Consider the following 21285-nt stretch of genomic DNA (forward strand, 5'->3'; position numbering starts at 1 on the left):
GCAAAAGTTTTAGGCAGGTGTGAAAAAATGCTGTAAAGTAAGAATGCTTTCAAAAATAGACTATGTTAATAGATTATATTTATCAATTAACTAAATGCAAAGTGAGTTAACAGAAGAAAAATCTAAATCAAATCCATATTTGGTGTGACCACCCTTTGCCTTCAAAACAGCATCAATTCTTCTAGGTACACTTGCACAAAGTCAGGGATTTTGTAGGCATACAGTCAGGTGTATGATTAAACAATTATACCAAACAGGTGCTAGTGATCATCAATTCAATATGTAGGTTGAAACACAATCATTAACTGAAACAGAAACAGCTGTGTAGGAGGAATAAAACTGGGTGAGGAACAGCCAAACTCAGCTAACAAGGTGAGGGTGCTGAAGACAGTTTACTGTCACAAGTCATACACCATGGCAAGACTGAGCACAGCAACAAGACACAAGGTAGTTATACTGCATCAGCAAGGTCTCTCCCAGGCAGAAATTTCAAGGCAGACAGGGGTTTCCAGATGTGCTGTCCAAGCTCTTTTGAAGAAGCACAAAGAAACGGGCAACGTTGAGGACCGTAGACGCAGTGGTCGGCCAAGGAGACTTACTGCAGCAGATGAAAGACACATCATGCTTAGTTCCCTTCGCAATCGGAAGATGTCCAGCAGTGCCATCAGCTCAGAATTGGCAGAAAACAGTGGGACCCTGGTACACCCATCTACTGTCCGGAGAAGTCTGGTCAGAAGTGGCCTTCATGGAAGACTTGCGGCCAAAAAGCCATACCTCCGACTTGGAAACAAGGCCAAGCGACTCAACTATGCACGAAAACACAGGAACTGGGGTGCAGAAAAATGGCAGCAGGTGCTCTGGACTGATAAGTCAAAATGTGAAATATTTGGCTGTAGCAGAAGGCAGTTTGTTCGCCGAAGGGCTGGAGCGCGGTACACAAATGAGTGTCTGCAGGCAACAGTGAAGCATGGTGGAGGTTCCTTGCAAGTTTGGCTTCATTTCTGCAAATGGAGTTGGGGATTTGGTCAGAATTAATGGTCTCCTCAATGCTGAGAAGTACAGGCAGTTACTTATCCATCATGCAATACCATCAGGGAGGCATGTGATTGGCCCCAAATTTATTCTGCAGCATGACAACGACCCCACACATACAGCGAAAGTCATTAAGAACTATCTTCAGCGTAAAGAAGAACAAGGAATCCTGGAAGTGATGGTATGGCCTCCACAGAGCCCTGATCTCAACATCGAGTCTGTCTGGGATTACATGAAGAGAGAGAAGCAACTGAGGCTGCCTAAATCCACAGAAGAACTGTGGTTAGTTCTCCAAGATGTTTGGGCCAACCTACCTGCCGAGTTCCTTCAAAAACTGTGTGCAAGTTTACCTAGAAGAATTGATACTGTTTTGAAGGCAAAGGGCGGTCACACCAAATATTGATTTGATGTAGATTTTTCTTCTGTTCGCTCACTTTGCATTTTGTTAATTGATAAATATAAACTATTAACATGTCTATTTTTGAAAGCATTCTTACTTTAAAGCATTTTCACACCTGCCTAAAACTTTTGCACAATACTCTGTGTGTGTGTGTGTGTGTGTGTGTATATATATATATATATATATATATATATATATATATATATAGATATATAGATATATATATAATGGTGATTAAAAAGTAAGTTTACCACATCAACGTACAATTTCTCACAAACAGGAGGGCATAGGAAGATGAAGTTGCATACGGTTAAGGGAACCATGGCAACACAAATGCCACAGTTAATTTGTCACTAGAGGGTGCCAATGTGGTTACTGCTGCATATTTCCATACTACAGTACTGTGGGTATAAATAGCCACTTGTAAGACACTACAGTCTTCATGCAGGATGGTGCCCCTCCGCATATTGGTAACCAGGGGAAACTTGTCTTGCAGGAGCACTTTCAGGATAGAATAATTTCACATAACTTTCCTTGTAAATGGCCATCTCGTTCACTTGACCTTACACCAGCATATTTCTGGTTATGCGGGTACCTGAAGTCATGTGCGTACCGAGGGAACCATTGCAGAATTTCAAACCTCGATGCCATTGTCCGGGAGGTGGCTAGCATACCTGATGAGATGCGTAATGTAGCTGTAAGGTCCGTTGTCACACAAATGCAGTTCATTCTGGATCATGGAGGAGCACATGTTGAACACTTGTGATTGTCAGAGGTAGGTCATAGTGGCGCCCACTAGAGACAAATTTAATAACTGGCATTTGCGTCCCCATGGTTCACTTAAAGGTGATAGGAAACACTTTTCGGTTTGTTTGTAAATTATCAGATAGATGGGAAAACAGTGTAATCTCTGGTTTGTTTTCATATGTCATGAGCTGTTTAACTTCCGCCATTGCTGGAAATCCCTCCTGTGACGTCACTGGTTGGAGAAGGCAGTGTGAGAAGTGATTTCTGTAATGCAAATTGTTTGGTAAATGTCACATTTTAACATGAGATTCAGAGCTTTATATTGTGACTTACTGATGATGATTTTGTACAATATGATTATAACAAAGTAATTTATATACAATTTACATTTAGCTTTTACATGAGTTGTCCAGTTTCCAAATGTCCATAGTACTTCGTAGTAAAGTAAATGCACTTGGCATCAGTGACTTGGGGCCGGTTGTACTAGTGGATCAGAAAACAGGATTGGATCCCGGTGCATTTTTAGCTGGTTCATGAAAAGGTGTTTGTGTACAAAGTGGTTTTTTTTGGGTTTTTTTTCAAATCAGATCTTTTAACAGCACTTGCGGTAACTAGGGAGAATGAGGAGTAGAGAATGCACGCATATGTATGGTGCTTTAGGTTTCTGCATACAGAGTGACAATAAAGATTCAAAGGTAGACAAGAGGTGGCTTTAGCAGTGCCTTTTCGTGAGAAAGAAACTACCCACGGGGGAAAAAGAGATAAAACTTAAAAAATAATAATAAATAAAATAATAATATGTTAACTTAGCGCACTTAAATCTTTGTTTACAAACCAGCTGTTTGAGCAGTCCAACCAGAGTCTTTTTATTGTGTTATATGGTAAATACAAGGGTGTTGAGAAATGTTATCGTTAGCACTTGAATAATGAATAATGAATAATTTTAATGCACAAGTCCCGCCATTTCCCTTCCCACTTTAACAACCATATGCAATTTCACCTTCCTATGCCCTACCATTTGAGATATGGTCTGTTGATGTGGTAAACTTACTTTATAATTACCCATATATATATATATAGGAGACTTTGTGGTCCAGTGGTTAAAGAAAAGGGTTTATAACCAGGAGGTCCCCGGTTCAAATCCCACCTCAGCCACTGACTCATTGTGTGACCCTGAGCAAGTTACTTAACCTCCTTTCCTCCGTCTTTCGGGTGAGACGTAATTGTAAGTGACTCTGCAGCTGACGCATAGTTCACACACCCTAGTTTCTGTAAGTCGCCTTGGATAAAGGCGTCTGCTAAATAAACAAATTATGATTTTATATATATATATATATATATATATATATATATATATATATATATATATATATATATATATATATATAAATAATTTAAGCAATTCAATGAATTGCAGGCAAGAGAGAATGATGAAGATGAAGTCTGCACTATTGATTCAGCTGTGGGTTCTGGTTCTGTTGCTGAGAGCACATCTCTGAACATAGAAGTGCACTCAGAAGCTTCACATGCCACGGTAAGCAGTTTTAAGCTTATATTCGCCTTGTATGTTAATTAATAACTTAATAAAATAAGTTAATTGTAGTTCATGTTCAATAGCTTTTGAAGAAATTAGCAGACTTTGCTACTGGGATAAAAATCCAAGCATAATTTGGTCAATGGCACAGCTCTGTAGTAAATGTAAAATAATCTTTATGCAGTGGATTGCAATAATGACTCTGAGTATTCTGTCTATAATAAGAGGCCTTAATTTACTTACTTAGATACCAAATGCTTGACAGTTTTTGCAAATAATTCAGGGCAACACTAGCTTATGAGTTTGTGTCCTTATTTAACATAGTGTTTGTCATTTTAACCTAATTAACTACTAAACTGTTACGAAGGAGGCATCTCGTATTCTGAGATTTCGACCCCGTTTTGAGGACACTCTAGGGAAATTAGCCTCACAAGGACAGGTGACAGACTTTGATGTTACTACAACATCAAAAGGGAAAAGGGAGAGAGCTGCTCTGAATTGCAGGGGAATATGGTCTGTTGCTGATAGGATTAATAGCCAGGATCGTGGAGAACCATCAAAGGTACCTAAAAAACATTGCTTTCGACCTTTACTAATTTAGACTTAACTCTGTTGGATGGTGTTGGGAGAAAGTTTGTCTCCTTTCTTGTGTAAATTGACATTTAAATCTTTTGTATTTGTTAGGGGTGCATCGATAATTTGTAGCCTATCGGCATGGCACTGATGAGGGAAAAAAACACGATCGGCAGTTTTTGTTATTTTAGCCGGTAATGTACACCGATATTCATGCTTGAATTTCTTCCAGTACAGAACTGAATGTTTTGTCAGACGCACTTATTACCGTATTCCTTCGAGTTTAAGACACCCTCGAATTTAAAACGCAGCCCAAATTTACCACCCTTAATCTGAGGAAAAAATAAAACATCAAATAAATATGCATTTACAAAGATACAACCTCAATTACGCTGTTGTATCGTACAAAACTGACACGAAACAGTGTGTTGTAGATTAACCATTGAACTTATTGTGCTGTGTACTATAGTACTTAAGATGTTGTCTCTGTCATACACACACACACACACACACACACACACACACACACACACACCCCTCACTCACTTATGGCATCACGTATCCCGGCAACAGCAAGCACGACACAACACTCCACTACATCAGGCAACATGTAACACAGCAACCACAACAGCTTTGATAGCATTGCAAACACAACAGTCAGAAAGGTATGCACAGTACCAACTAACAAAGCATAACATACGCATATGGAGATTGCTCACACCTATTTTACTCCCAATTGTTATTGCGTGGCTTGTTAAACAATACAGGGGTCTGATCAGCATTTCCGATCTGTCCAAGCTGGTACTGTTAGAAACACAGACATTGTAAAAGCTTCTTTGAATACCTCAGGAAGCTATGACTCTTCTTTGAAAATGGCTGCCTGTATGTCATGGATGATTTGAGATCGGGCAGTAACGTTTTGTTTCGTCTTTTTTCGGCAGTCGGTCACGTAGCTGTTTGTGTACTAGGGTAGTCACGTCTTTTGTTTGCCGATTTTAATACATGCGTCACTGTAATGTACTTAAATTTAAGACGCAGGCTATTTTTGAGAAGCAAAAAATGGTTAAAGTGCATCCTTAAATTCGAAGGAATGTGGTATACTAATGATGCAAGAACACAAAGACATTCCCAGTGCTGTGTAACTTGCGATAACTTGCAGTAAATATATCTGTCAAAAGAGCGGTGTTTGGATTTTTTTTAAATATCTGAAGACAATAGGATAGCTGAGTTGTGTGCAGCAGAACAGACTTGATGCTACATTAAATCAAACGATGAACTGTGAGTAGAATATTATTCTGATGCTTTTTTAAAAAAGTGCTCTCCTTAAGACTCTGGAGTGTTTGCCTGACAAATTTTAATAATTACAAAATGGCCTTTTGTAGTTTTTGTTTCTTGCTTAATCTGCATTGCATTCAGCAGGTGTATTCAGCAGCATTTTGAAGCAGAAATGGATTACTGTGCCATCTTTTGTGAAGTAACAAATTCAAGTTTGTCTGAATTTTGTAACTGGAAATTGAATATTTTTATGACATCGTTTTTTATTAAGTGAACAATTTAAGTTGTGCTGCATATAAGCAGTGTATGCATAGGCTACATTTCTCTTCTATTGTACAGTATAGGTAGAAGTTTTGTTTGACAGCAAGTAGCTATAAAATGTCACTATTTTTTTTTCTACAGAAGTGTTTTTACTCGTACAAATGCAAAATGTTATTTTTGTGTGACTTGTAAAACAAATGTATAAATTGCTGTCAGGCACACTATACTACGTTATTCTTTGTATTCATTTTCTGAAGTAAATGCAACAAGTAAACAATACTTGTTAATTTGTCAAATACAACAAGTAAGCCATATCCGTTCATTTAACATATGTAATATACAAATTTAAATATAGGCCCTATGCCTTGTTCTAGTAGCACTAGCTATTATCAATATCCTATTGATATCGGCAAATATGGGTAGATAACCATCGGCTATCGGTATCGGCCAAGAAAATCTCTATCGGTGCACCCTTAGTATTTATTTATTTATTTAATTTTCTTGTTTACTGTGGATATAATATCTCATAGATTTGAAGATAACCTGTTCCACTCCTTATCTTTTGACTTTGTTTCCTGCAATTAGCTGACAATTGAGTAGCTTGTTCCATACTTTTAAAATGCTTGCACTTACATGTCTAGCTAATGATCATTGTTTTCCTTTTCAAAGATGAGCAAGAACATTTCATTGGCACAAAATCACTTACTTTTACACATATCAAAAATAGAAATTGTAATATGCTGACATGGTAATAAAACTAAATTGTCCTCCATTTAGACAGGAAGACCCTTTATTTATTTATTTATTTATTTATTTATTTATTTATTTATTTATTTATACAACCATATGCCCCCAAAGTTGCAGACCCCACATTTTACAAACTGACCAGTCAACCAAGTGCACCACTTGAAACTGGTAACAGAACTTCTGGCTACTATAAAGTACATTAAGTTTAGTTGCATAGAAAAGGTCCTATAAATAAAAATTGGTCTCCTTGCTTCACAGGGTAGCGGTCCAAACCACGATGCAAAAGAAGAGTTGGAAAATCTGAAAAAACAGCATGATCTCCTGAAGAAAATGTTACAACAACAGGAACAGTTGAGAGCACTACAGGGAAGACAAGCAGCACTGCTGGCAATGCAGCATAAAACAGAACAAGCCATAGCAGTAATGGATGACACTGGTATAGCATGATTTAAGTATTTTCTATAGTTTATGTATTTTTAAGGTATATAATTAAAACTTTCTGAATATGTATGGGAAACTTTGAGGCCCAGTCTTTAGCTAGTCCAAGTCTAAATGCTGTTTAACCCTTTTGCTACTATGAATATTCTACCTGTTTGAGGTCTGACTGACATAACTTGACTTCAGCTTGTGTATCGGGATAAATATCCACCAAAAGTATACCATATTATACCTTTCAAAACAGTTGAGAGTCTGAAGATTATTAAGAGAATAACGTTTTCACACTGATGAAATATACCCTACTTACCCAGTTTGAATGTAAAAAATAAGTCTTAACCCTCAGAGTACTACGTCACGGTGAGTGCTCTACGCCACAGGACTACAGCTGTCACACGCAAATAACAGCTTCGGATAGCGTAGCAAATTACTTAATTTTACGCCCAAAAATGTATATATTATATGAAACCTATATATCACAAGAAACGTAAGACATTGAAGTTTTTTGTTCTTTCTGTTATTGATATATTTTTGGACTGAATATAGAAATATGTATTGGCAAAGACACCTTTGTTATACAAACGGTATTTTTATCATCAAAACATCAGTTATTTTCAAAACCAACCATGCACACACGTTCGAAATATGACATATAAATCCCCAGAATGTTCTTTTTAAAATGTAAAAAAACGACAGATGTTTACAAACAACGAATCAAAAGATATATTCAATTTTGCAAGCAATACATCTAGCTGTACAAACAGATCGGAACCGCACAGCACAGTAAACGTACTTGCCCTCGAAAGCCTTTTCTTTTATATAAAGATTGTTCAACATGTATACCAATACAAATAAGTGTTAATTAAATATAAAAGCATATGCAAAACTACTACTTATTATTATTATTATTTATTATTATTAATACACGTAACTTACTTGAGTTGTGGAGACATCTGAATTGGCACAGGGAAGCTTATTCTCTGTAAAGTCCTTTTGCAATCAGTGTTTTTTTTTCAGGTTTGTAAATCCAGTTTGGTGAAGTCAGTTGTTTTTGTGTAGTAATATTTCTTGTTCTTGTACTTGGTTATGATAGCTAGGGTACATCCAAAATGTGTAGGCCACCTGTTCACCAACTTTGCATTTTGGAACCGAAGGTAAGTATTTTCTGTTGCCACGCAGTGTACCAACAAGCTGGGTTTCGTGCTGATAAGTGAAAACTGAAGCGAGTGGTACGGATGTGTAAAAATTGTCAGTAATCAAAGTATGTCCCTTATCCAACAGACCATCCATGAGAGACATAACATCATAGGGCTGGCCAAATTCACTCTTTTCTGTGTTGTTTGAAGCACCTGTGTACACTTTTAATTTGTATACGTACCCGTTTGTACTGTCAGCAAGCACCCACAGCTTTATTCCAGATCGGTGATGTTTTTTGTTTGGAAGATACTGCATAAGTGACGTTCGGTTTTTCAATCCAACCAGGCTTTCGTCGATTGCAATGAATTCATTTAAAACGTAGTACTTCGTAAGAAGAGACTCCACTTTAGTAAATACTGGTCGCACTTTGAATAAACTGTTGTAACCAGGTTCGTCTTTTTTTCTTTTGGTTTCTGTTGTTGAAGTGCAGGTTTGCAAGACAAAAAAGAAACTTGTTGCGGGACATTATTCGCACAAATCCTGGTGTTGCTTGTAGTGCATCTTTTGTGTTCCAGTATTCTTTCATGTCAGGCTTCCACACTAACCCCATTTTCAGCCACAATCCTAAAACAGCACGTAATCTGTTTTGTGTCATACTGCCAGACACCGACCACCATGAAAATAGCCTCTCGTACGTTTTAGATTTAGCATTTCTTTCCCTGTATTTGTTGTTAATTTCTAATGCGTATATATTGGACTTGTTGCAGAAGTGTTCTTGGAGCTCCGTTGAAAACAGCAGCTCAAAGAATTCAGCAGGCCGGGTTGCGCTGCGTGAAATAAATCTCGGACCACTAACCTATGTATACTTCTTTATGTTCGATGTTATTTTCTGTTCTGGCAATTCTGTTACTTGGGTCCAAATCGGGACTCTGAAGTGTTTGTTCAGCAACAGAATTATTATTATTATTATTATTATTATTATTATTATTATTATTATTATTATTTATTTTTTAGCAGACGCCCTTATCCAGGGCGACTTACAATTGTTACAAGATATCACATTATTTTTACATACAATTACATTATTTTTTACATTTTATTTTTACATACAATTACCCATTTATACAGTTGGTTTTTTTTTTACTGGAGCAATCTAGGTAAAGTACCTTGCTCAAGGGTACAGCAACAGTGTCCCCCAGCTGGGATTGAACCCACGACCCTCTGGTCAAGAGTCCAGAGCCCTAACCACTACTCCACACTGCATGTCTTCGTCTGTACTGTTGTCACCTCCCGCCACATCCTCCTCCTCTTCTTCATCCCCCTCGTCATCCTCTTGTTCTCCATCCTCCTCCTCTTTTAAATTGCTGTCATCACTATCCACATAGATATAGTCCCAACCAATTATACGTTTTATCAGCCACAGAAGTTGTAAAACCTTCAAAACATTCTCCGTCCGAATAGCTTAAAAACTCACTCTCTAATCTGCCATTTCTCAACTCTCAGCTAGCCTAGGAGACAGGGTTTTCTTTTTAACCAATAAAAAAAAAATATTAACACCAAAGCCCTCTGCTATTGTTCGGCACGGTTTGTTGCTAGGTAAAATTGACCAATAAAAAAATAACAGAGCAAATGGGAGGGCAGATCTATGTCCGATAATCGGCCCTTTAGTCCTCACGCAGCACACCTCCGTGGGCCGATCATCGGCCCTGTAGTACTCTGAGGGTTAATGTACTAAAGTTCATTTTTCTTTAGAAATGTCTCTGTGTAATTTTAGTGATCTCCAACCTAAAAACTGTAAATGTATCAGTGGTAGCCACAACTCTCAGGAACTAGGACCAGAAATACATTTATAAATAGTGTCTCGTTTTCATTTTACACCAAATTGTTTGACGGGTACATAATGTGAAGAAGTTCGCCATCAGATAGATCTGTCAACTCCAACATTTTCTTAAATAATATATAATTCTACATGATTTAGAAACATTGAAAATATTTCTTAAGGCCCCAGTTGTAGCATTAAAAAGAGAAGCAAATTTAGGTGATATTTTAGTTCACAGTAAACATAAGACTAATTGACAGAATAGGTTCTACAAATACTTGCACTAGTACATGTAAAGTGTAAATACATGGACAAAAGTAAAAATATAATTAAACATAAGATCAACACATCCACTAAAAAGTAATACCTACTGTAAAAAAAAAAAAACAATGTCTATGGAAAAGCCGGTGAAATGTGATGAAATAAAATGTTAGAGACTGGAACAACTTTCATTAATTACAAATAAAAAAATGAATGAACAAAAAGTACAGCACTTCACCAGTCAAGGACATGACATAAATGATGTAATGTTCGTGGTATTAGAACAGCTAAAATTAGACAATGCGACAGAATGAACTAATTAACTCCAATAAATATATAACATTTAAATAAATAAATAAAAAATAAAATTAATTCAGAAGATGTACATGCTGATGCACTGGGGAGGCCAAATCAAGGCTGATCCTTAGCGCCAGCATTGCATGATAATATAAATATAAGTTTATATAAAATAATGTTAATTAAAATTAATACAGATTTAAAGATAGAAGTAAAAATGATGTAACAATATATAGAACACCATTACATCATGTAAGAATAAATCATGGATTTTAATATAACCAATAACAAGTAGCTGTCATGCCGTCAAAAACCTAAAAATACCTAAATACCCTTTGATTCAAACACATGCTCCCTTGAGAAAGATACGTACAACATATCAAAACGTTGGGCAGCTGGCTCTTTGAGCTTTATATATATATATATATATATATATATATATATATATATATATATATATATATATATATATATATATATATATATAATATATTTGTAAAGCAATTTAGTATGCTCTCCGGTAATGCTGCACTTTAAAATCATGGTATTATTATTATTATTTATTTGTTAGCAGACGCCCTTATCCAGGGCGACTTACAATTGTTACAAGATATCACATTAATTTTACATACAATTACATAATTTATTATTAATTATTTTTACATATAATTACCCATTTATACAGTTGGGTTTTTACTGGAGCAATCTAGGTAAAGTACCTTGCTCAAGGGTACAGCAGCAGTGTCCCCCACCTGGGATTGAACCCACAACCCTCCTGTCAAGTCCAGAGCCCCAACCACTACTCCACACTGCTGCCCTATATACCAGTATATACCCTATATACCGGTATGTACCAGAGGTGGCCAAACCACTACTCACGAGCCACTCGTTGCCAGTTCAAGTGTGGCTGTCGGTGAAATGCTGGGTGACGCACACTTTGAGGCTTGAATGAAATGAAGAAAGAATAATAAACAAAAGCAAAAATAAGAGAAACAAAATTAATACAAGTTTATTATTTTTGTTCTCTGTATTTGTTTTATTCTTTCTTCTTTCCCCTTCTCGTGTTTATTTCAGCCTGCATGTTCACTGCACATTTCGTCACTTGACCATTGATACCACGCGCTTGTGCATGCTTATTTCAATCACCTCGAGTGCAAGCCGGATGTGTGGTTGAAAGTCAGTTTGATCATTTTGAATTAAGTACTCGTTCGTTTCGTGGAGACAATGGCATGGAGTAAACCCGCCATGAGTAATAAATGAAAGTATGAGGCTTTAAGCCAGAATGGGGGAAAGTTTGCTTTCACTGAAAAACAGTGGTAAACATCTCTTATCTGCAACAAATCGCTTGCACACTAGACGAGCAACCTCAAACGTCTATGAAACAAATCGCAACACATTTTCATCTGAGTAGCCTGTATCAAACTTGAGAAACAAACCAGCCTCTTTTAAAAGCATGACTCGGTAGTCAGCAGATGCTCCTTTCTGTATTCAGTAAAGAAGCTGATGTAACGACTCAAGCGAGTTTTGTATGGCATGGAATGTTGCCCATGCCAAACTTCCTTATTCAGATTAATGAACCTTTTTTTATACAAATGGAGTGGATGCTAGACTAGATAATGCATGTTTAAATTTTGTATTGCAGGTTAATTTTATATTTACGTGTCTCGACATGAGCAGGTACTGTAATCCATTTCAAAATACAGTTCATGTGTCATGAATGCAGTCGTGAAAACAAGCATTCAAATTTTCAAGGGAAGAGCTTGTGGTTTTTGTTGAAATAAAGGCAGGTGTATTTTGCTTTTATAATAACTTTTATTTATATTTTATTTAACCACCCAGCTGCTTATCCCGCAATTTCCACGTGGAGCGCAAGCAAGTCCAAATGTGTCACTTCCTTGAGAATAGCGTGCAGGCGCTTATGTGCACCTGCAAAGCTTCACACGTCTTTTGAACATGCTTCAAGGAAAAAATAAGAAAACTGTATTGTAAAATTGTATGCAGTTTTGTTTTTCACTGGCAGATGGCAGTAGTCCCTAAGAAATGTGCTTGACAGACCGGGTCATCTGTATATACACAGCTGAGAGTGAAAATTGGATGCCTGTGTATCTACAGAGAATAAAATGAGGAGATTTCTTTATTTGTTGGTGTTGCAGGTTGTAAGGAAGCCTTGTCAGGACTGGTACTTGTCAAAACAACCTATTTATTTATTGTGCATACACTTCACAGATAATAATGCATAATAACAGCGCTATTCACCCATGCCTGAAACTGGGAAAGATACAGTATATGACGTGATTGAAAATTTGCGACGCAAATATGTGCTAGATAAAGACGCTAGCATTGATGAGTGTTTGAAATTTATCGCACAAAAAATAATTTAAAAAGTGATATGCCTGCACAAGTAATGTAATGTTGTTATAATGCTGCCATTGGGGAAAAAAGTATGTTATTTGTACTTCTATTTATGCTGCCATTGGATCTGTATTATAATGCTACAATTGTAAACACATTGTTAAATGTTTAATATTACATATTTTAAAGCTGTTTCATAAATGTGTCGATTCACATTACCGTATTACCAAATGTATAAAAGACAAACCTACTAAAATGTACACCATTAATCCACTAGCAGTTTGAAGACTGGGGGCGTGTATTGGAAAAATAGACAAGAAGAAAAAAAAAGTGAAAATCAAGTTGACGACGAGATATTATACTATCCTATCTACTTCAGCATGTTCCCTATCTTTCATGTTTTTCTCTAGTCCAGGTAGATCAGACTATTGGCTATTTAGACTTGGACCTATTTGATAGCATTTGTCATTATTGTATAATTGTTTAAATGTGTGATCAAAATTATTATGCTACTGTCATTTTTAGTTGTTACAGAAACTACTGGAAGTGTCTCTGGACTGAGCATAACATCAGAGTTGAATGAGGAGTTAAATGATTTGATTCAGAGATTCCATAACCAGCTACATGACTCCCAGGTAGAGTGTGCTTTTTATTTGTAATGTTTTGTCTGTGTGATAATATGGTGTTGGAATACAAAGTTTATAAAATTTGATATCTTTAGGTAAAGGCTGTCCCAGATAACAGACGACAAGCAGAAAGTCTGTCCCTTACCAGAGAGGCTTCCAGAAGCAGAAATTCATCTGCTTCGGAGCAGCTATCGGTAGAGAATGCCCGGCTTGTTAAGCTGAAAGAGCTGCAGGATAAAAAGCACACAATGGATAAAATACTGCAAGAACTGCACACATTGAGAGACCAGACACTCAACAACAACTCATGTAAGTAAACAGTTGTCTGTACTCTAAAAGTAATTTCTCATAGTTGTTTAATTCATTGCCTGTTTCATTCATTGTTGTATTACACTTTCAGTCCTAGAATGATTTAAAAACACATGACACATTCAGGCTTTTTGTATTAACACATAATTGCTGTAGCTATTTCAAGTGCTCTATAATTAAAAATGCTTCTATGGGTGGGCAATTCATTTGTGGATATCTGTCTTCTCTCTGTCTGCATCAGTTCCTTCCCAGAGGAGTGTGGGTCAGAGAAGTATAGATTCAGCTGCTTCAGCACCTGCAGGAACGACTATAGCAGTCAGCAGGGAATCAAACAGCCTTTCCACAGCCATCCGCCTTGATTCAACAGATTCCCAGAATGATAGTGAAGGAGAAGATAATGTTAACCCCACAGAGAAACTCCGGTATGGAAAAAAAATCTATGAATCAATGATAATGATTCAGTTGTTTATTGGTAGGTGTACAGCAGACAATTTAGATATTTGCTTTAGTAGAAAAAGTAGTTTGTCAGAATTAAAGCAGTAGGTATAACGAGGTGCATCATTTTAGATAATCTAATGCTGAAACTAAACCTTTTGGAAGAAAGACTGACCACTCAAGGACACTGCTTTGTATAACCTGTTACACAGCAGCTTTTGCATAGATTAAAGGTTGAGAAGCAGTGTTAGCCTGTCTATCAAGTTTGTTTGTTGTTGAAAGGTTTAGGTAAATATTTATAAAAGGAATTGTTAAAATATATTAATTTTATTACAAATGAACATAGACATTTTTTTTATTTTTTTTTTTTTATGTAAAGAAAACTGAAGGAGGTTCATAAAAGATTAAATGAGCTGCGTGAGCTGGTCCATTACTATGAACAGACATCAGACATGATAGTGGACACAGTCAATGAAAACACTAAAGATGAGGATGAAGAAACCGAAGAGTCTATTTTTGATTCTGATCAAGAAAACCTAGAACCGATTACAAACATAAGGTCGGTAAATCTATAATGGTATTGTTGTTTTTAATGTCCTGTGATCGAGTGGTTTGCAGTGTACAGGTGATGCAGGTGCTCCAACGATGACAGACACAAAGTTCACAGCACAGTTCAAAGCAGTTCTTTATTTTCTGCTTGAGACCGTTAAATAATAATGCTGGCTTTACACAACAATGTGTATTGCCAGCGTATAAACCACGGGGTTTAGTCCTGAAATAGTAATACAAAGAACAACACAGACACAGGCACTTCTCCTGACAGTGAGTGCTCTTAGTGCAGGTGCAGTGCAAGGTAAATACAGTGAGAAGTTGGTGCTGTGTAGTCCGGACTTGATGCAGGCCTGTAGCGACAGCTCCTGGTTTGTGTTAGCCGTTTAACAGTGACAAACACAGACAGTTTCCACAAACAAACAAAACACTTAACACTCTCTATGCTTTTCACAGTCCGTTTCCTTTCTCGGTCATTCTCATAAGCACATCAAAGGAACAGATTACATAGTCACGCCCCCTGCTATAGCTAGTTCAGTCACGTCGTCTCCAATCCTTGACTGACACATCGAATACCGCTTTAGGTCGATGACTTCAGGCATTGTGACTCTGCCCCCTTTCCTGGATGGCTGGCTTCTGACTGACCCTGGAATGAACTGCCAGACCAACCAGTACAAGGCACTCTGTTCTTGTTATACAGCTCCCTCACAGATCAGGAGGGAGATTGTTGACTAGGATTCATTTGCTCTCTGTTATGTTGCACCCCAAATATAGTAATTGGGATATACAGCAGTTAATGCTATGTTAGTGTTCCTCTAACCCTTTGCAGTCCATTTATTAACCTTTTAAAACCCCATCCCCTTGCAAAAAAATTCCGCCTGGGGGGCTGTGCCCTTAAATAAATCACAATATCTTCCAAAGTATAGACAGCACAGGCATGGTTCAGGGCTTGAATTCAAGGTAACCCCTTGGGCATCAATAATAAAACCTCAGGTGTGATAAAAGTCTTACTCAGTACCACACTGGAAGGAGATATCCAGAAAAAATACATAAAAAAAACAACAAACGCTTTTCATTTTTTTTTATGTTCTGTAGTCATTTTTTCAACTTGTAGCATATGAAAAGAGCCAGATATGGAACTATTTGAATAAAGGGATCAAATTCTACAGGAGTTTTTACAAAGGGTCCCCAAACCTCTCCAAACCTCTCCAAAAATGAACATTGTGTAAATCTTTATGTCCAGTGATACACTAGTTTCTTGAGCAAGTTCTAAAAGGGATGTGAACTTCTAGCACCTCACATGCTATCCATTGCCACATGAATTAGATTTTGTAATCCCCCCCCCCCTTTTTTTTTTGTCCAATATTTCATTCAAAAGGTGGCCTTTTTGGAGAGCTTTGGGGTGCCTGAAATGTATCCATGATGAGTATGCATGACAAATACTCTCAGTCCATATGCCACAACTGTCTGGCACATTGCTCTCACATAACTGTCTGTGTGAGATGTCAGTAGCCCCATGAAAATTAGGATTCCTAAAAACTGGTAGAAGTCCTTGATTGAAACTGGATCCCACTGGTATTTTTTCCCCTGGGACTGCTGCTTTTCTCCATTTTTATTTGTGTTTGTACACAAAGATTGAACGACGTTCATGCTGAAGTAAAGCTGGAAGAGGTCTAGCGGGGAATACTTTTTTGAAGTATCCAGTTGTGCTCCAGGTGCTCGTGCAGGACAGAAGCGGTGCTGCATAGGTTCAATGTCGTCCTCAGTCCAATGGACCGCAAAGGGCTAAACAAAGTGAAGGAAAAGGTCATTTTTCATATGAACACCTTTTTTATTCTACGTCATGTACAAAACAAGTCTCGGTACTACTCGGCTTTCTCACCTATCCTAACCTATCCGTCACAGTGGGACTAGCAGTATCATCCCGTGCTGATTATATTAAAGCAAATGCAGCAATACAGGCGGCAAAATGCCTTGCGTATCGCACCGTGCCTGTCTGTTGCGGGCTTTACATGGATTGTGTCAGTGTTCTGTTAAGTTCATCACTGTGGCTTATGTTTTAGTATTACCCCCACCCTCCCATGATTAATCAGTTTACGATTTGTCTTTTTATAATTGGAGAACTTACATGTAAACTTTGGGGCTAAGTTATTCCAATCCAGGGACAAATACTGGTTTTAACCCTTTGCGGTCCATTGTCAGACTGGGTCTGACATCATTATAGCAACGCAAAAAACTGGTTTCTAGTCGTTTTTTCTCTGGAAAAAGCCGAGAAAACCATTCAATTGCCGAGTGGGAGCGACAGGAGCCGAGACAAGTCGAAAAGGCGTATCTCATGAATAGTCATACATGGTATCTGGTATCAGATAACGGGGCAGGTCGTAAGTAAACAAGTTGGCTGACTGAATCAGCGCACAGAAAACACGGATATTTGCAGAGCTTTTTTGAGATGTTATAGTAATAAAATAATGACTTGGATCACATTATTGAGGAGTTTGGTGATAAAACGAGTGATCCGGAGATGTATGTACGACTGTTATTATTATTATTTATTTCTTAAATAGGTGAACGCTATAGCAAACGAAAGGGTGGGGCGGGGCTGGAGATGCCTAGTGAGTGCTTTGTTGATATGCAGGGCCATTTAAACCCATTTGACTGTGGAAAAAAATACTTTTAAACAGCGCGTCTAAAATTAACTGCGCATGTGAAAATTAATTAGACCTGACGTGCCTGACACGCGATTAATAAATGGACCGCAAAGGGTTAAACCTTTTACTAACAATGCCTATTGTACATTTTTATGCTTTTTAGAAACCCACAAAGAGGCGGAAATTGGGCAGAAGTGAATAGTCTGACAAATGCTCAGTGTGGTCCAAATAATAGAGATGGAAGACTGAATACAGATTGTGAGATCAACAACAGATCGGCAACTAACCTGAGGGGTTTAAACATTCCATCTGTGATAGGTACAGAGCATTTATTTATTTATTTATTTATTTATTTATTTATTTTTATGTTGGAAGATCTAGGTAAGTATTCTTAAATGTTTAATTGTGTAATTTGTTTTTCATTTTTTTCATTAAGAACCTGAATTTTTGAAAATCCATTTATTGCCTTCAGTGTCCTGATTTCCTTTGCTGGACAGAGTCCCTTTCCAGGTAGAACTGGTAACATGCTCTTCTTCTTCTCCTTCTTCTTCTTCTTCTTCTTCTTCTTTTCCTTCTCCTCCTCCTCCTCCTCCTCTGTTGACAGGTCATTTACGCAGGATTTCAGCCGTAACCAACATGGAGAAGTAATGACTTTTGTACCGTTGTAGAAATTTCAAGTTAAAGAGCTTGCTAAAAATGAAACAAAGTAACCAATTACTTGTATACTACTAAAAGGAATACAGGTTGTGCTAGCATGTTAGATGTCTACACACTCGCTGTGTCTCAATGCCTTGTAGGAGTGCTGACAATCTCAAATCTTTTCAACCTTAGCTGAGAATTGTTTGTCTAATTCCTTACATTTTCATCTTCTTAGCTACAGTTGCCTTTTTATTTTCCTCACTATGCTGCACTACTAGGGGTTTGGTTTAACATCTTATATAATTTAACTTGAGTGTTTTCTTTTGTTTCAGAGTGCCAGTACAATCGAGAGAGTGCATTCAATGAGGAGGAAGGTGATGATATTGATGATGACTATAAAGAAGATGAGGGGCCAGAGGAGGAGGATCAGGACGATGAGGGAAGTGAAAGTTCTGTTTCCAGCCAAAGGAGCGATCTTGAAGACGATCCTGAGTTTGTAGAGAAAATCCATAGACTCCATACTGCTAAGCAGAAACTGAGACAACTTCAAGAGCTTGTTGCAATGGTGCAGGTGAGTTGCAATGTTTTTCCTCAGCAATACAAGCTATAGTGTCATAGTCCTTAGGAATAATACGGTGGTTTGTTCAATTGGGGTGAAACTTGCTAAGGTCATTCTTTAGACATACACTTAATGTAGGTGATGGTAATGTACCTATTCCTGTTACTGATGGCTCTAATTTTCTTCTAATTCTAAATATTTAGGACAGTGATGATGATGATCTAGCCATTTCAAATGCATCCAATGCGATTGAGGAAGATGAGGGAAATCAGCAACCAAATAACACAAGGCCTAATGTTCCTAAAACACAGAAGGATGTTGCATTAAAAGAAAAGGCTAGGTAATATCTACAACACTATATTCAATGTACTTAACTCAATTTTTATAAGCTGTTGTTTTTAGTACAAAGACTATGTTTTGAAGTATTTCTGTAAGTGGCATAAACGTGTGTTTTTTGTTTTGTCTTTTTTTTGACTGTGTAGAATGGATTGCCATTGTAATTAATCTTAAATGACTAAACTTTGCAACATATCAACAAAGAATGCATATAGTTAAGCTGTTTATATTGTGAGATTCTATGAAGTCAGTCAGCAGTGTGGAGTAGTGGTTAGGGCTCTGGACTCTTGACCGGAGGGTCGTGGGTTCAATCCCAGGTAGGGGACACTGCTGTTGTACCCTTGAGCAAGGTACTTTACCTAGATTGCTCCAATAAAAACCCAACTGTATAAATGGGTAATTGTATGTAAAAAAAATAATGTGATATCTTGTGTAACAACTGTAAGTCGCCCTGGATAAGGGCATCTGCTAAGAAATAAGTAATAATAATAATAATAATATTACTTGTACTGTGATACTTGAAATGTATTTGCTTACGATTGTAAGTCGCCCTGGATAAGGGCGTCTGCTTAGAAATAAATAATAATAATAATAATAATAATAATAATAATAATAATAATAATAATAATTACAACTGGGATTGCGACAGCAATGCCCGGGTGAGTTTACCTGAGATTTCTAATTCAATAATCCTAAAGAGAGAGCAATCATTCAATTATCCCTCCCCCGAATATCAGCCTAAGCTTCCAATTATAATTAGGGCTTCTAATTTTCATTTTAAATGATAAAAAAAAACAATAAAACACTCCCCAATACAAAAAAACACTGAACATGGTTACTCAATTCACATTGACTTCACCCCATTCTATGTAAAAAATAATGCAATTGTATGTAAAAATAATGTGATATCTTGTACCGATTGGAAGTCGCCCTGGATAAGGGCGTCTGCTAAGAAATAAATAATAATAATAATATCTTGTAACAATTGTAAGTTGCCCTGGATAAGGGCGTCTGCTAAGAAATAAATAATAATAATAAAGTAAAGGTGACAACTCCTAAATTTAGTTTATTGGATTATGGTTGTTTGACAGAGAGAAGTTGTATGAAGCTAAACTTCATCAGCAACAGGAAGAACTTCAGCAGTTGCATGATGAAAGACAGCGGTTATTGGAAATTCAGGAGAAGATCCAGGACTTACAGTGGGCTTGTCCTGACTTGCAGGTAGATCGAACTTGCATGTTGGTCTAAATCTTTGTAGTTTTCAATTCTTAAAAAAAAAAAAAATAATAATAATAATAATTCTGTTTTACAGGGTTTGAAATAAGTATACTCTCACTAGCCAAATGCAAGTTGATTTGGTCTGTGACGGGTAGGCCTACATTTCACACATTGGCACGCCCCAGTGGCACATCTGTTTTTATTACTGTTTGATTTTTTTGGTGTGCAAGGATGCGGGAAGTCAGGCTGCTGGAGGTGTGGTTTTTCTTTTGCTTAACTTATGCCTCTTTTCCACTGTACAACCGAGCCGTACCAGGGACAAACCAAGCCCTAACGGTGCGGTTAAGGGGAGCCTAGGTTGTTTTTCCACTACAGAGCCGAGCCGTGCTACTGAAGTCACACACACCGGAAGACAGTTGTTATTAATTGACTCAGTTTGCCATAAGATGTGCAAACAAATGGTGCTCAAAAATTAATAGACCAACAGTATATACATAAATATAGTAAATATATTTAGGAATGTCTTCATAATCCACAAATGTTAGTGATTTTATATCGACTTACTAAAGTTCAGTTAGTTCTTTTGAAGGGGGAAAAAAGGTTTTTAAAATATTTACCAAAGACATCCCATTTTAAGGATAGTTGTTGTTTTTTCGTTTGGGTGCTTAAAAAAAAAAAAAACGCTGTGCGAGGGCAATGACAGCTGTAGTTGTATGTATGGTACAGCTGTACAGTATTTTGTTTGACTATTTTTGTAAATAAGTTTAGAATTGTTTTATTTTCGCTTTTTTCCCCCTTTATGTTAATATAATAAAGGTCAAGGACGTGAAATTTGGTAGAATTGTGATTTTGAGTGTGCAAGTTAAGTGTACTGTACCCGTGGTTTATATCCATTTGCTTCAAATTGTCAGAAATTCGGACATAAACTTTCTTATTTCTGACGCACAACTCCAGATCTTCCTGAACATTTCTATCTGCCCACAGAGAAACTAGAGTCAGCACTTCCTCAGCGTCCCAAGGCTGTACTTTTGTCAGAAGGGGGTATTAGTTTATGTATAAGTATGGCAGATCTGCACTGCCTGCAATAACGTGAATC

The 21285-nt window shown here is 37.2% G+C and overlaps 1 protein-coding gene across 9 annotated transcripts in view; it reads left to right on the plus strand.

Annotated features, from left to right (window-relative positions):
- The window catches only part of pcm1 (pericentriolar material 1), a 56230-nt gene that overhangs the window by 8438 nt on the left and 26507 nt on the right, over window positions 1-21285 (plus strand). For 7 of the 9 annotated variants that reach the window (XM_059027084.1, XM_059027078.1, XM_059027069.1 and 4 more), the window contains 10 exons: window positions 3597-3713; window positions 6828-7005; window positions 13396-13505; window positions 13592-13805; window positions 14047-14227; window positions 14620-14799; window positions 17601-17755; window positions 18409-18647; window positions 18839-18975; window positions 20063-20192. In XM_059027084.1, the coding sequence (XP_058883067.1) occupies window positions 3597-3713; window positions 6828-7005; window positions 13396-13505; window positions 13592-13805; window positions 14047-14227; window positions 14620-14799; window positions 17601-17755; window positions 18409-18647; window positions 18839-18975; window positions 20063-20192 (1641 nt within the window). The remainder of the gene's footprint in view (window positions 1-3596; window positions 3714-6827; window positions 7006-13395; window positions 13506-13591; window positions 13806-14046; window positions 14228-14619; window positions 14800-17600; window positions 17756-18408; window positions 18648-18838; window positions 18976-20062; window positions 20193-21285) is intronic. The other 2 variants (XM_059027118.1, XM_059027096.1) reach the window with 1 other exon arrangement.

Source organism: Acipenser ruthenus, chromosome 1, assembly GCF_902713425.1.
Source record: "Acipenser ruthenus chromosome 1, fAciRut3.2 maternal haplotype, whole genome shotgun sequence".
In the NCBI taxonomy this organism is placed as follows: Eukaryota; Metazoa; Chordata; class Actinopteri; order Acipenseriformes; family Acipenseridae; genus Acipenser; species Acipenser ruthenus.